The sequence below is a fragment of the Neopsephotus bourkii genome, unplaced genomic scaffold (genome assembly GCF_033783945.1).
Source record: "Neopsephotus bourkii isolate Nb327-2 ecotype Australia unplaced genomic scaffold, CSIRO-AGI_Nbou_v1 NB_1615, whole genome shotgun sequence".
In the NCBI taxonomy this organism is placed as follows: domain Eukaryota; kingdom Metazoa; phylum Chordata; class Aves; order Psittaciformes; family Psittacidae; genus Neopsephotus; species Neopsephotus bourkii.
In genome coordinates, this window is record NW_026902090.1 from 1,738,565 (window position 1) to 1,751,632 (window position 13,068).

The 13,068-nt window shown below is 63.4% G+C and overlaps 2 protein-coding genes across 3 annotated transcripts; one reads left to right on the plus strand and one right to left on the minus strand.

The window, feature by feature from the left end:
• Positions 1–225: 225 nt before the first annotated feature.
• Positions 226–4,437, minus strand: SFXN3 (sideroflexin 3). The gene is made up of 10 exons (XM_061372535.1): positions 4,175–4,437; positions 3,752–3,922; positions 3,516–3,614; positions 3,186–3,261; positions 2,660–2,745; positions 2,123–2,250; positions 1,971–2,020; positions 1,813–1,862; positions 1,461–1,508; positions 226–1,169 (listed from the first exon to the last, which is right to left on the minus strand). Exons 1-10 carry the CDS (start codon positions 4,399–4,401, stop codon positions 1,073–1,075), a joined length of 1,032 nt encoding a protein of 343 aa, XP_061228519.1. The 5' UTR covers positions 4,402–4,437; the 3' UTR covers positions 226–1,072.
• Positions 4,438–5,378: 941 nt separating this feature from the next.
• On the plus strand, positions 5,379–13,058 carry PDZD7 (PDZ domain containing 7). Of its 2 annotated transcripts, XM_061372536.1 has the most exons (17): positions 5,379–5,689; positions 6,152–6,558; positions 6,722–6,862; positions 7,263–7,437; positions 7,760–7,936; positions 8,154–8,301; positions 8,535–8,595; positions 9,017–9,442; positions 9,824–10,027; positions 10,221–10,262; positions 10,436–10,593; positions 10,768–10,859; positions 11,001–11,092; positions 11,185–11,256; positions 11,675–12,163; positions 12,393–12,493; positions 12,596–13,058. In XM_061372536.1, exons 2-17 carry the CDS (start codon positions 6,366–6,368, stop codon positions 12,743–12,745), a joined length of 2,721 nt encoding a protein of 906 aa, XP_061228520.1. In that variant the 5' UTR covers positions 5,379–5,689; positions 6,152–6,365; the 3' UTR covers positions 12,746–13,058. The 2 variants fall into 2 exon arrangements, with proteins under 2 accessions (XP_061228520.1, XP_061228521.1); XM_061372537.1 differs by lacking the exon at positions 10,221–10,262.
• The last annotated feature ends 10 nt before the right edge of the window (positions 13,059–13,068 follow it).

Here is a 13,068-nt window from a genome sequence, read left to right on the forward strand (position 1 = left end):
AAAAAAAGCCCTCCTGACAGCTGGATAAGCTTAAGCACACACCAAGCCTGCCCAAGCTGCTGCAAAAGCAGCAGGGTGGAAAACAGGGAGCAGAGCCCAGCCCCAGGGAGAACAGGGGCACCCTGGCAGCCCTCCTTCCCTTCCCTCCTGCTCCCATCCTCATCCCAACAGCAGCCCCTTTTCCACCACGTACAAACTGGCAAGCACCATGCTTCTCTTTGCCTCTGGTTTTGTATGAACAATCTGCCTTTATTATTTGGTACATATAGGTATATGATATGTATATAAAAAATAACTAGAGGAAACCACAGTGCACTTAAAGCTATTTGAGAAGGTCCACCTGAAAGCAAAGCACTCCAGGAACAGGTAGGGTGGCCCCTCCGGGGGAGCCCAGCCCTGAACAGAGATGGCATTAAAATGAGAATAAAAAGAGGGACTTTCTGCTGGGATTAAAATGTGCCATTTGTTCTGGGGATGGAAGGAGCAGAAATCCAGATTAAATCCCTGGAGCAGCCAGGAAGAGAGCAGAGGGTGAGCTGAGAGCACAAAGGGGTTTGAGCCACTGCGTGCACTCGAAATCACTCACCCACGGCTATTTTGGGAATAGGGAGCTTTCCTCTCCCAACACTGCTCTGCCATTCCCCAGGCATCAGCTGCTGAACCGCTGGGCAATGCGGGGTGCCTGCAGAAGGATTCAGCCCCCAATGGCTGTAATTGTCTGCTGCCTCCTAAAGCTGGGGAGCACCTTTTTCTTCTCCACTCCACATCCCTGCTTACAAGGTGCAGCTGCCTATGTTACCCCATGTACCACACAGAGCTATGGGCATACACAGGGTGAGCATGGGAGCAGCACACCAGGGTGACAACCAGGAGATCTCCAAAGCAGCGCTAAGCCTGGCTATGGGAATAGGGTTCAGTCCAGTGCTGTGGGCACCCCAGGAAGCAGGGACCTATGGACACGCGATGGACAAGGGAAAGCAGCTTTGGCCCCAAAGGGATCTGAAGGGTGAAGCTCAGCAATGCCCTGGCCTGGCAGCTCCATGGCACATCTCAGACACCCTGGGACCCTGGTTCAGAGCCCTTTGTTGAAATAGACGGTCTCCAGCTGTGGGTCTTTCTCCCGTATCTGAGCTTGGACTTCAGGCTCCAGGCGACTCACTGGCATCGAGCTGCCAAAAAGACATGGATACAGAGGACTGAGGGGGGATATCCATCAGTGGCCTCAAACTGGGGAGCTGCAGCACCCCATGGGGACATTCCCATGGCCCAGCACAGACCTTTGGGTCTGCACCACTGTGTGCACAGGGACATGTGTGGACACGGTTTCAAGCCTCCGACTGCTCAAAGGAGCAAAAACATCTCTTGGGAGTCAGAGAGCACAAGGAGATCACAAACCCTCTGCCCGCACCCCATGCCCTGCCCCATGGGAGCCACACACACAGGCAAGGTGCTGACCTTACCTTTTCTGAGGGAACAGTGCACAGCACAGGGGGGTCGCGAACACCAAGCTGCAAGGGAAACACACCGAGAGAAGAGGGGCTGTGTAAATCACCTGCAAAGCCTGTCCCCATCAGTGTGGGAGAACAGCAATACTGAGCAGGAGCCCATGGCAGGCTTGAGAGACACTGAGATGGAGCAAAACAGCTCTCAGCCCTCGGACCTTGTATCCCATCCCATCTGTCTCAGGGGCACCACCTTGGCATTTCCCTGAGGAGCTTCGTGGTGGCTCTCACCTCCCTTGCCAAGCAGCACTGCCCCCAAAACCATGCTCAGTCTATGGGCAGCAATGCCCATCAGCAGAGGATGACTTACCAGAATCCCACCAGGCCAACCTGCAGCGGAGCGTTCAGGTACGGGTACCGCTGCCAGGGACAGGGAGAGGCTGTGTCAGTGGGGTGGACAGGGTGCCAGCACTGCGACAAGCCAGGGGTGCCCCCTGCCCACCCTCCCGTCCCAGGGCCACCGGGTACCTTCAGGAAAGCTCTCTTCTCCAGCGCGTTCATGATCACCGGGGGGATGGCTGAGGCAGAGGGGAAGAAGATGAGCTCCAGTGCTCAAAGCCTTCCCATGCTGCCAGGGGCTGGTTGCAGCTTCCAGACACAGGTAGAGAGAGGGCACTCACCCATGGCCGGGGCTGCCATGCCGACCCGGGACACCACCACCTGGAAAATGGCCTTCTGGGCTGCGGCCGTGGACTCGCCCAGGCGGTTCCCGTTCTCATCCGTGACTGGGATCCCCAGCTTGAGCTCCCTGCAGGGACAGAGGGATTGAGTGAAGCCCAGTGTACATGGGTGGGGGATCAAGGGACAGGGCAGGGATGCAGCACGTCTCCAAGGAGAGGTTGACATCCTCTTGTATTCCCCATTCCCTGCCTGCATAGGAAGCAGGGAGGGCCTCAGCTGATCCCACATTCCCACTTGAGGGGTCCTCAACAGGGCTGGATGGGGATGGGGAATTCACAGCCAGCTCAGCCAATAACCCCTTGCGATGCAACTGACTGCTTCCATCCTCAAACCAATGCCCCAAGGTGAGGGATGCCAGCAGGAACAGAAAGATGGGGTGCCCCTGCAAGCTCAGGGCACTGCTTCCCACATCCTCCACCAGTGCCTGGTGAACCCCAATGTGAGCCCAAGCACCCCATCCCAGCCCAGGGGCTCACCTCTGCCTCATCAGTGGGATGTTGATGCAGTTGGCAGCAGCCACAGCTGCAAAAGGCACGTACCGCCCGATGATGGCTGGCAAGTGCTGGGGGGGGCAAACAGGGAGCATGTCACATATGCTGGTCTGGGGGCAGAGCTGGCTGTCCCCAGGTCTGCCACCATCCCCCTGCAAGACCAGTGGAGAAAACCGTTCCCTCCTCCCCTGCAAGTCCCAGATGGTGAAAGCTGCACAGCTCAGGGGTTCCAGGATGTCCCATGTCCCCTCCCAGCCCTGGAGGGAAGCCAAGCGATGAAAGAAGCCTGCAGAGACCCCACTGGGGATGAAGAGGGGTTGGAGGAACAGGCCACCTCCAGAGTCATTGCTGAGATGGGCTCCCTTGTGTGGATGCCCCCAGGAAACACCTTTCCTACATATTCTCCCCTGCCCCATGTGCTGGAGTGAATCCCTGCTCAGCTCAGAGCTCAGAGAGACCCCACAGGGAGGGTCCCAGTGCCCCAGCCAGGGATGGCCAAGGGCCACCTTACCTTGGTGAGGGATTTGAGCCCCAGCGCTGTGACAACTGCCCCCGTGGTCGCACTCACATAGGCTGTCCCCAGCTGGCTGCAAGAGCAGGAGGTGACACTGACGAGCCAGGGTCCCCACATCCCAGGTATAACCCCCCCCCACAGAGGAAGGGACAGCATGCCCTTCAACAGCATCTGTACACCACTAACCCTGGCAGCCCCAGTGGTGTCCATCTCTGGCTGTGCCAGGTCCCCATCATCCCATCTCACAACTCCCCACCATTCAAGAAGCTATTCAAGAAGCTATGTCATTTTGGGGTGCCCCAAGGCACTGCTCAGAGAGATGCTTACCTGGGGGTGATGGGTGCATCCCCACTGCGGTTGGTGTAATTGACAACAGCATTGAAGGACTGGTTGACCCACTGCCAGAACAGCACGGCCGGCGTGGTTCTACCAGAGAGAGGAGGGTGCTGGTGGCACTGGAGGATACCACCCATGCTCCTACAGCATGGATGTGCTGTGGGGTAGGGGATGTGTGTCCCCATCTCACCCCAGGGCTAGGGGTGGGGGGAACCCCTCCACCCTACCTGTAGAAGGTCAACATGCATCCAGTAATGGTCATGTTCATGGGGACCTGGGCAGACATGCGTCCCACGAGGAGCATCTTCTCGCCCGTGTCCGGGTGGAAAGCTGAGTCGTAGATGTACTTTGCCTTCCAAAGCTGGTCCTCTGTCAGCCCTGGGGGTATCCTGCCCGCCCTGCCAGGTAAGGGTAGCACCTGTTGGGAGACGCTCTGCCAGCACCCATGTCCTGCCTGCCTTCCTGCCCCAGGTGGGGCAGCTGGGAGATGCCTTAGGGACCAGTCAGGCAACCTGGGGAGCTGGCTTTGGAAAGGGCAGGACAGCACCACTCCCGTTCCCACCCCGAGGAACAGCCCCAGGGCTGTATTCTTTCAAGGAGCCTGGGAGTGGTGTGGGGGGTACGCGTGGGTCATAGCCCCCATTTGGTACCTGTAGTCCTCCACCACCCGGCGGGCCTCCTCCAGCGTGGCCCCCGAGAGCAGCAGGTTTCGGGGGTCGGTCACCATGAAGAAGTGCTTGGCCCGGCCCTGGAAGGTGCTCTGGTCCCAGCGGGGCTCACGGATGTTGATGGTGGCAGGCAAGGACGGTGACATCTGGGGGTGGGAGGGGCAGCGCTTATGTGGGACGTGGTGCCCATGTGTGTTCCCCCAGTGCATTCCTACCGTAGCTCCGCCAACCCGCGGGGACACGGGGCAGGGAATGGAGACCCGCTTTGCAGTGGGAACCGCCCCCAGCACCCGGAGCAGCTCGTTGGTGCGGTGACCCCATCATGCACCGCCCTCACCCTGCAACCCGGCAGTGGGGACCCCCCCAGCTCCGCGCACACCACCCAGCCCGGGACTCCCCCACTCCACCAGGGCCCCCGGGCCACGGGTGAGGGACGGGGACCCACCGCTGCCAGTCGCGGGGGCGCTCGGAAGGGCTCGGGAAGGAGAAGCACCCCCACAGAAGGCACCAAACACCGCTCGGCCCCATTTCCACGCCCTTCCCCGCGACAAGCGGGGCTCTGCTCCCACCCCCCCGGCCGAGCATCCCTCCCTTCACGCACCCCCCCCCCCAACAGAGCGACCCGGGCCAGGGACCCCCCCCCCCCATAACCACTCACGGCTTTCCGGGAGGCGCCCGCCGTGCCCGCGCCGCCGCCGCCCCGCTCCCGCCCGGCGCGCTGACGTCCGCACCCGTCACGGGATGGGGAGGGCGGCCCCGCGGCGGGGATCGGCGGGGGTTACGCTGGACCGGGGCAGCCGCGGGATGGGTGGGGGGGAACCGGTACGTGCCCGGGCACACGCGGCATCTGCCCCCCCCCGCAGCTCCCCAGTGCCGGTGTACCCCGGGGGGGGGCCGTGGGGAGGGACCTGTCCCCGTAGGTTGGAGGGGGGGGCTCCCCCCGTCCCGGTCCCCGCCTCCCCTCCTCCTGCCACAGCGCATCACCTGAAACCGCCGCGGTGTCGGGTTCGCGCCGGCGGCGCCGGGCCCGGGTGGGGGGTCAAGGGCAGCCCAGGGTGGGCGCGATGACCCCCGGAGAGGGGGGCACGGGGGGACATCGGCTTGAGTAGCGGGGGTGAGCAGGAGGGGCGACCCGTCGTGTATGTGTGTCCCCTCCCCGGCTGTGCCTCAGTTTTTCCCCGTGTGCCTCGGGATGCAGAAGGGTCTCGGGGGGGCACCGCGTCCTGCGCCCCACAACAGCATCGCGGGGGATGCACCTCCGGACCTCCCCACGTCGTCCCCGCTGGGGGAGACACGCACGGGGCTCCCCCGCCCCGTTGCGAGGCCAGCCCTTGCCGCCCTTGATTGACAGCTCCCGCTCCCGATGGCCGCACCGGTCCCGCAGGGACAGCCAATCCCGGCGGGCGGGGGGCGGGAAGCCGTGCTGTCTCCCCCCCCCGTCCTCTCCGTTCCCCCCGCCGGCAGGTGTCTCTTTCACCGGTGGCACCATGGGGACAGGTGAGGAGGGCACGGGGCGGGGGGACAGGCGGCCGTGGCGGGGTCCGCAGCCCCTCTCCGGGGAGGGTCAGTGCCGGATGGTGCTGGGGAAAGGGGACAGCGGCGGGGTCGCCTTCGGGGGCTGGCAGGCGGCGGGGACACCGACGTATCCCCCTGGCCGGGCCATCACTTATTTATTGAGGTCAGGCTGGGGCGAGCAGGGGACGGAGCGGGGAGGACGGTGGAGGGGCCGTGGTGGAGTTTCTTCCACCCCACGCCTGGAAAATCCCCTCGGGAGCAGCATCCCCTTCCCCGCGGCAGCTCAGGGATGCGATTCCCCCTCCCCTGCTCCTGCTGCAACCCCTCCGCAGGGAGGGCGGTCCTTGCCCCATCGATGGCGGTACCCAGGAGCCCTGCAGCAGGGTCCTGGGGCGGGAGAGGACAAGGCTGGAGAGGGGGTCACGAAGCTCCTTGTCTCCCCAGGCTGTGCCGCTGCTCCCGGGACAGGTCCTGCCAGCTCCGGGCACCCACGCCAGCCGTCCCCGCTGTCGCGCTGCTAGGAGGGAGCAGTCCCGAGCCCGGGCATGTGCTGCTGGAATATGCCATGTCCCTCCCCGGCCGGCGGGCAGCCCCAGCCCCGTGAGGACACAGCCAGCCCCGAGCCGAACACCGGGACACCGGGGTGCCCAGCGCCGCCATGGCCCAGGGCTGGGATGCGGAACTGTCGGGGATGACGGCAGGCAGCCTGTCATGGAGCTCCAGCAGCGAGGCCAGCCTGGCGCCCCGCTACCTCCTTAGCAAGCAGAGCCGCCTGCTCAACGGGACCAGCCGGGGCAGCCGCACCGCCTCCCCCATGGGCCGTGTCATCCTCATCAACACCCCCATCGAAGGTGAGGCAGGTATCCAAGCCCTCTGCCCACTGTATGGCCAGAGGGTCTGGACGCCTGGGGTCCTGGGTCTGTGGGCAGGGAAAGGTGACCTGGGATTGGGGACACCCCCAGCAAGAGAAACCCCCTCCTGCTGCTGCTTGGGTGACCCATCCTGTCCCCACAGCCAGCAGCAATGAGAGCGACATCATCAACGCCATCACGGTGGAGAAGAGTGTGGATGGGAAGCTCGGCTTCAGCGTGCGGGGTGGCTCCGAGCACGGGCTGGGCATCTTTGTCAGCAAAGTGGAGGAGGGCAGCGCTGCTGGTAAGCAGGACAGGGTGAGGGGCACCAGTGGGGACAGGTATGTGCCAGCAGGACCCTCCTAGGGAGCTCCCAGGGACATGGTGCCACAGCAGTGATGCCACCCTTCACAGTGACAAGCCACTGTTTAGCCCTGCTGCCCCTGCCCATGGGATTTTCAGGCTTCCCACAGGGAACAGGACAGGAGAGAGCAGCACCATACTGATGGCTTTGAACTCCATCCCTGAGCCACAGCAAGGTGATAGTCCCTCATGCCTACCATGGCCTCAGTGTAATTGACAGGCATCCCCAACTCTGTTCTCTTGGGGTCCGGATCAGGTTTGGGACACATTTAGGGAGAGAACACCAAACAGGGGCATCTGCGTGGGGTCAGGTGCCCAGCTGAGCTGTGTGTCCCTCACAGAGCAGGCTGGGCTGTGCGTTGGTGACAAGATCACAGAGGTGAACAGCGTGAGCCTGGAGAACATCACCATGAGCAGTGCCGTCAAGGTCCTTACTGGCAACAACCGCCTCCGTATGGTGGTCCGGCGGATGGGCCGTGTGCCAGGCATCAAGTTCTCCAAGGAGAAGACGGCGTGGTGAGTAAGGCATCCCCCATGCCAGCAATCCAAAGCCCAGCCCCATGGAGGGCATCATGGGGAGGCTTGATGGTGGGGGACAGGGAGGATCACAGAGCTGGGGGACCCTCAGGGTGGGAGGGCATTGAAAGTATCTGACAAAGGTGGAGATAGCCCAGGGTGAGGGACAGGATGGGATAGAAAGGTCTGGAGCAGGCAGGGGAGGTGCAAGCCCCATCCTTAACATCACCCTCCTCCACTGGGTGATACCAATGCACCCATCCTGCTGGAGGACAAGAGCCTGTCCCCTGAGCTCCCACACAACACTGTGCCCATGCTCCAGGGTGGATGTGGTGAACAGGCGCCTGGTGGTGGAGAAAAGTGGCTCAACTCCATCGGAGAGTGGCTCCGAGGACGGGCTGCGGCGCATCGTCCACCTCTACACCACCTCCGATGACTACTGCCTGGGCTTCAACATCCGCGGGGGCAGGGAATTCGGCCTCGGCATCTACGTCTCCAAGTACGGCCACCCTGGAGGGCACAAGGGGGATGTGGTGCTCTGTTCCCCACTGTACCCATCCTGGGGCTCTGCCCCCCTCCCTGGCTACCACAGCCATCCTCGTAGGACTGTGGGTATCACCTCCGTGGGTGTTGAAGCATGGAGCCTGGAGGTGTGGGACAGGAGCGGGGCTCCTGTGAGGGCTTGGACCCATCCTGTCCCCCCTTCACTGCCCTAGGGTGGACCCTGGGGGGCTTGCAGAGCAGAATGGCATTCGGGTGGGAGACCAAGTCCTTGCAGCCAATGGAGTCAAGTTTGAAGACATAAGCCATAGCAAGGCAGTGGAGGTGCTCAAGGGGCAGACCCACATCATGCTAACCATCAAGGTACCTCTGCCTGGCCCCATGGGACCCCCAGGTGAGGTGGGGGGTTGGTGTGTCCCCATGCTGGCACGGCCCCAGCTCAGCCAGGCGCCTGTGGGGCTGGTGTGGCTGCCAGCTGGTTGGGTTTCAGGCGGGTGGGAAGGCAGGGGGATGCATTATTCATGGCTGGCACCAGATCGGGTTTGCCCGGGATGGCTGGTGTGTGCTGACCCCTCGTCCTCTCCCCCTGTGCCTAGGAGACAGGCCGGTTCCCTGCCTACAAGGAGTTGGTGGCCGAGTACTGCTGGCTCAGTCGCTGTAAGCACAACGCTGTGTGGGTACTGGCATGGGTACCGGACTGGGGGCCCCATACAAGTGGCATCTAGCCCCCATGGGGAGGGAGAAGGCCCACATGCCATGGGGTCCCACAGCCTTGGAGGGGGCATGAAGCTCCCTGTGGTATGGTTAGCATCCCACACTCCTCATGGGCTTGCAGGGGCCCTGTCCCCACTCCATGTGGACAGCAACCCCGTGGTCCTGGTGATCCTTCAGGGTCCTACACGTTCCCTGTGCCTGGAGCCTGCTGGTTCCCATAGCTCTGTGGGATTCCACATGTCCATTGTAGGGGTCCCAGGAGTCCCTGTGGCCCTACAGGTCCCCACATACCCGCTGTGCTGGGATGCAGAGCTCCCTGTGACCCCCCAACACGTCACCCCATGTCCCTGCTGTGCCTCCGCAGTGACCAACGGGCAGCTGCAGCAGCTCTCTCAGACCTCAGAGACCAGCTCCTCCATCTCTTCCTACTCCTCGGGGCCAGTGCCAGGGGTGGTGAACGGGCTGGGGACGGCCGCCCCGGGGCCCCCTGCCCGCACCGTGGACGTGGCCATCTCCACGGAGGACGGCCCGCGGCGGAGCTGGGTGCGGGACCGTGCCGAGCGGGCCATGCAGACCGAGCCGGCCGCCGAGGCGCTGCCAGAGATGCGGCGCACGGTGCGGCCCCCCGAGCTGCTGCGGGACACGGCCATCCGGGGCCAGGGCGCCCGCGAGCTCCCCGGCACCCACCCACGACGGACCTTTGCCCACTCGCCCAAGACAGCCCTGCTGCTGGCGCTGAGCCGGCCCCGGCAGCCCATCACACGCTCACAGAGCGATCTCACCGTCGCTGGTAGGTGCCAGGCCATGGCCCTATCTAAGGGTCTTGCCCCTAGCTGGGGTCCCCTCCAACCACAGCCTTGGGAGTCCCACAGCTCAGACCCTGTTCCTGCTCGACCATCCTATAACCCCTGACACACAGGCTCCTGGGCACTCAATAGCTCCCCCAGCCCATACTGATCTCTAGCCACCCCATAGTCCTGAGTAGCCCCAGCGCTGCCCTGAGGCTTGTCAGTCCGGACCCATAGCCCCTGAAGACCCCCTGCACCCCACAGCAGGTCTCTCTTCCAGTCAGTGCCCCCAGTAGCCCCTCCAGACATCCTCCCCAAGTTCCCATTAGGGGTGGGTGGCATCCCCTGGCCTCCCTATTCCATCCCTCTTTGTCTGTTCCCAGAGGAGAAGCGGAAAAAGGAGAAGCCAGAGGGACAAGGGGCCCGGGCAGGTGCTCCGGGGCTGCACCGCTCCAAAACCCTCGTCAACCTCTTCTTCAAGGGGGGCCGTGCCACCAGCCAGAGCTGGGCCCCCCCCAGCCAGGAGCCCCCCGCCTCCGAACGCAGGGCACGCACCAAGTCCCCGGGGCGCTCCGACGGGGACAGAGGTACCAGACTGGGGGACAGGATGGAAAGGGACCCGACCTTGGACTGGTTCCCCCTTCTGTGGGCACTGTGGCCTTACTGTGGTACCCCAGGCACGGAGGGGGGCATGGGGAGGATATGTCCATTCATGCAGCTTTGGCAATGGGCAGCGATGCTGCTCCCCCCAGCACTCACCCCTCTCCGTCTCCCTTGCAGTAGGCGCTGTGCAGAAGTTTGTCATCCGGAGCCTGAAGCGGGGTAACGGGGTGCCCGTGTGCTCAGGGGGTGCTGTGGGGCAGGCTCTGCATGTGCCTGCCCCTGTGCTGCATGTGCCTGACTGGTGTGGAGCAAGCCATTGGGGTGGGGGGCTTTGTGGGGTGACAGGGTGGTCCCTGCCCCTCTGGCCATCCCTCTTTGCTGTGCCCCCTTAGAGAAAAGCCGCCGTGCCAGCATCCTAGGCCCCACAGGCATTGCTGCCCTGCAGCCCAATGGCAGCGACCCCGAGGCACGACTCACGCACATCCAGGACACTGCAGCACGCCTCCTGAGCCCTGACGAGGTGACAGCCGTGCTTCGCCACTGCTCCAGGGTATGGCACCGCAGGCAGAACGAGCAGGGCAGTGCCAGAATGCCGGGATCATCCCCAGGCAGCTCCTGCATCCCAGGGGCATTGCCATCAGCACTGTGTGCCCATGTTAAGCTGTTAAACTGAAGCATGGGGGGGGTGGGCACCTGTCTGCTGACACCCCTCCTGCACCCACAGTACCTGCATGAGGGCAGCGTGGAGGATTTGGTGCGGCCACTGCTGGCTATCCTGGATCGGCCTGAGAAGGTCCTGCTGCTGCGGGATGTGAGGTGGGTGTGCTGGGGGTGTATCCTGGGGTACCCCAGTGCTTCCAGCTGGGTGGATTGACCCGGTTTCACATCCACTCCAGCCCTGCTCACACCCCATCCGAGAGGTTCCCACAACCTGTCCCCCCCTCTTTACCCCGGCAGGAGTGTGGTGGCTCCCACAGACCTGGGCCGGTTTGACAGCATGGTGATGCCCCTGGAGCTGGAAGCCTTTGATGCCCTGAAGAGCCGCTCAGGTACAGCCCGGTCCCCAAGGGACCTTGGCGGGGGGCAGCAGGCAGGGGTGGGTACCACTGTGGATGTGACCGGTGTCTCTCCTTGAGTGCAGTGCGCTCGCCTGCCCTGCGCCCGGCTCACCACGATGTCCCTCCCAGGAGACACCTCATTACACCAGTGCCTGGTGAGTGCCACCCCATGGGGGCTGCCTGGCCTGTGGTGGGGGTACAGGGGCAGTCTGCGGTGGGAGAAAGGGAGCTGGGGTGCTTGAGTGCAGGGGGTTGCAGGGGAGAGGGCATTTGGTGTCCCTAGATGGGAGGCCCCAGAGTAGCAGGACCTCTGGTTCCTGGGTACCAGGGGGAAGGAGACACAGTCCCTGGAGAGAGATGGGGTGCCTGGGGGCTCTGAGGTGTCAGAGGTCCTAGGGAGGGGAACTGGGGTGTCTGAATGTCCCTGGAGGAGGAAGATCTGGGGCGCTTTACACCAAGGAGGTCCATAGGTGGCAGAGGTCCCCAGGCTTTGGGGTTCGCAAGGGATGGCAGGGGTCCCAAAAAGCTGGTCTATGGGGTCCGGGGGGGACGTCTGAGCCCCTCTCATTGCAGACTATCGCGGCGGGTTCCTGCTGAAGCCAGTGGGGGCCCCAGATCTGGAGGGAGCCGAGGGGCTACAGGCGAGCCCGGGCCGGCCACGGGCTTCTGCCAGCCCCCGCCGGCTTCACCCGAGCACCTACACCCCGCTCCCTGATGTGCCAGTGGATGCCTACGCCAGCACCAGCCGCCCCCCGGCCCCTGCCGCCCCCCGGCCCCCCAACTGGCTGCTGGCTGAGGCCCCCCCGGGCAAGGGACACAGGCACTCACACAGCTCCCGGCACAAGGAGCCCTCCGGGATGGTGCCCGATGGGGGGCCCGGGGTGCTGGGGAAGGCTCGGAGAGCACGGCCCCCCCTTGCCCCTCTCTTTGGGGGGCCAGGGGGTGAGGCGGGAGCTGGGGCAGCCACCAATGGCCCTGGGGATGCTGGCAGAGAGGAAGAGGAGGAAGAGGAGGAGTATCACCTGCTTACAGTCACTCTCTCCAAGCTGAAGCACTCGCTGGGTAGGTGGCACATGGGTAGGAGCCTAGGGGTGGGACTCTCCTCCTGGTACCAGCATCACTGCCTTGTGGGGTACCCCATTTAGGGGGCAAAGCCCCAAGCCCTCCTCCAAAATAGAAGGTGAGGAGGTGCCTCTGCCCCAGCCCCTCATTCGTGCCCAGGGGAGGGTGTCCCATGCCTGGGCATGGATCACAGCCTACCTGGTGTGAGGGCCTCTTGGCTCCTTTGCAGGGATCAGCATCTCTGGAGGCATCGAGTCACGGGCGCAGCCGGTAGTGAAGATTGAGAAGATCTTCCCTGGAGGAGCTGCCTTCCTCAGTGGCATCCTCAAGGTATGGGGGGCACTTGAGAGCACCCAAACACCCCCATCCCATGGCACTGGCACTCCAAAAGCAGCTGTGCTTCACTCCACTGCCTCTCCTTATGGGGTCCAGGCCGGTCAGGAGCTGGTGTCAGTGGATGGACAGAGCCTGCAGAACGTCACCCACCAGCGGGCTGTGGACATCATCCGCCAGGCCTACCGCAACAAGGCCAAGGAGCCCATGGAGCTGGTGGTGCGGGTGCCTGGAGGTGCCCCAGAGTGATGCTGTACATATCCCCCTCTTCAAGAAACCATCCTGTGCTCCAGAGGAGCTGGATGGATCCTTTCTGCACTGAGCTGTGGCCAGTCTCAATGCAGCCAGAGGGTGCAAGAGCAAGACCTGCCCCACAGGCATGGGGAAGCTGCTCGCAGCAGGACCTGAGGTGGGGCACAAGTGGTGACGTGGAAGGAGGACAAAGAGCCCCTGACCCTGCTCTGGACACACAGACACAGCCCTGAAAAAAACACAGCCAGGGGCTTGCTTTTAATCAGCGTTTCTGGGTGGTACACGGGTGAGGAACAGCACACTGCTGAAATAAAGAACAA

What these genes read in the sequence shown, in the direction of transcription:
- SFXN3 (XM_061372535.1), bottom strand. Translation starts at nt 4,401, where the DNA reads ATGCACTGGGGGAACACACATGGGCACCACGTCCCACATAAGCGCTGC. An exon ending in CATGGCAGCCCCGGCCATGG is followed by an intron (nt 2,021 to 2,122) that starts GTGAGTGCCCTC and finishes CCTCTGCCTCAG; the next exon opens with CCATCCCCCCGGTGATCATG. An exon ending in GCACTGTTCCCTCAGAAAAG is followed by an intron (nt 1,170 to 1,460) that starts GTAAGGTCAGCA and finishes TCTTTTTGGCAG; the next exon opens with CTCGATGCCAGTGAGTCGCC.
- PDZD7 (XM_061372536.1), top strand. Translation starts at nt 6,366, where the DNA reads ATGGCCCAGGGCTGGGATGCGGAACTGTCGGGGATGACGGCAGGCAGC. An exon ending in CTGCTGCTGCGGGATGTGAG is followed by an intron (nt 10,860 to 11,000) that starts GTGGGTGTGCTG and finishes TTACCCCGGCAG; the next exon opens with GAGTGTGGTGGCTCCCACAG. An exon ending in CAAGCTGAAGCACTCGCTGG is followed by an intron (nt 12,164 to 12,392) that starts GTAGGTGGCACA and finishes GCTCCTTTGCAG; the next exon opens with GGATCAGCATCTCTGGAGGC.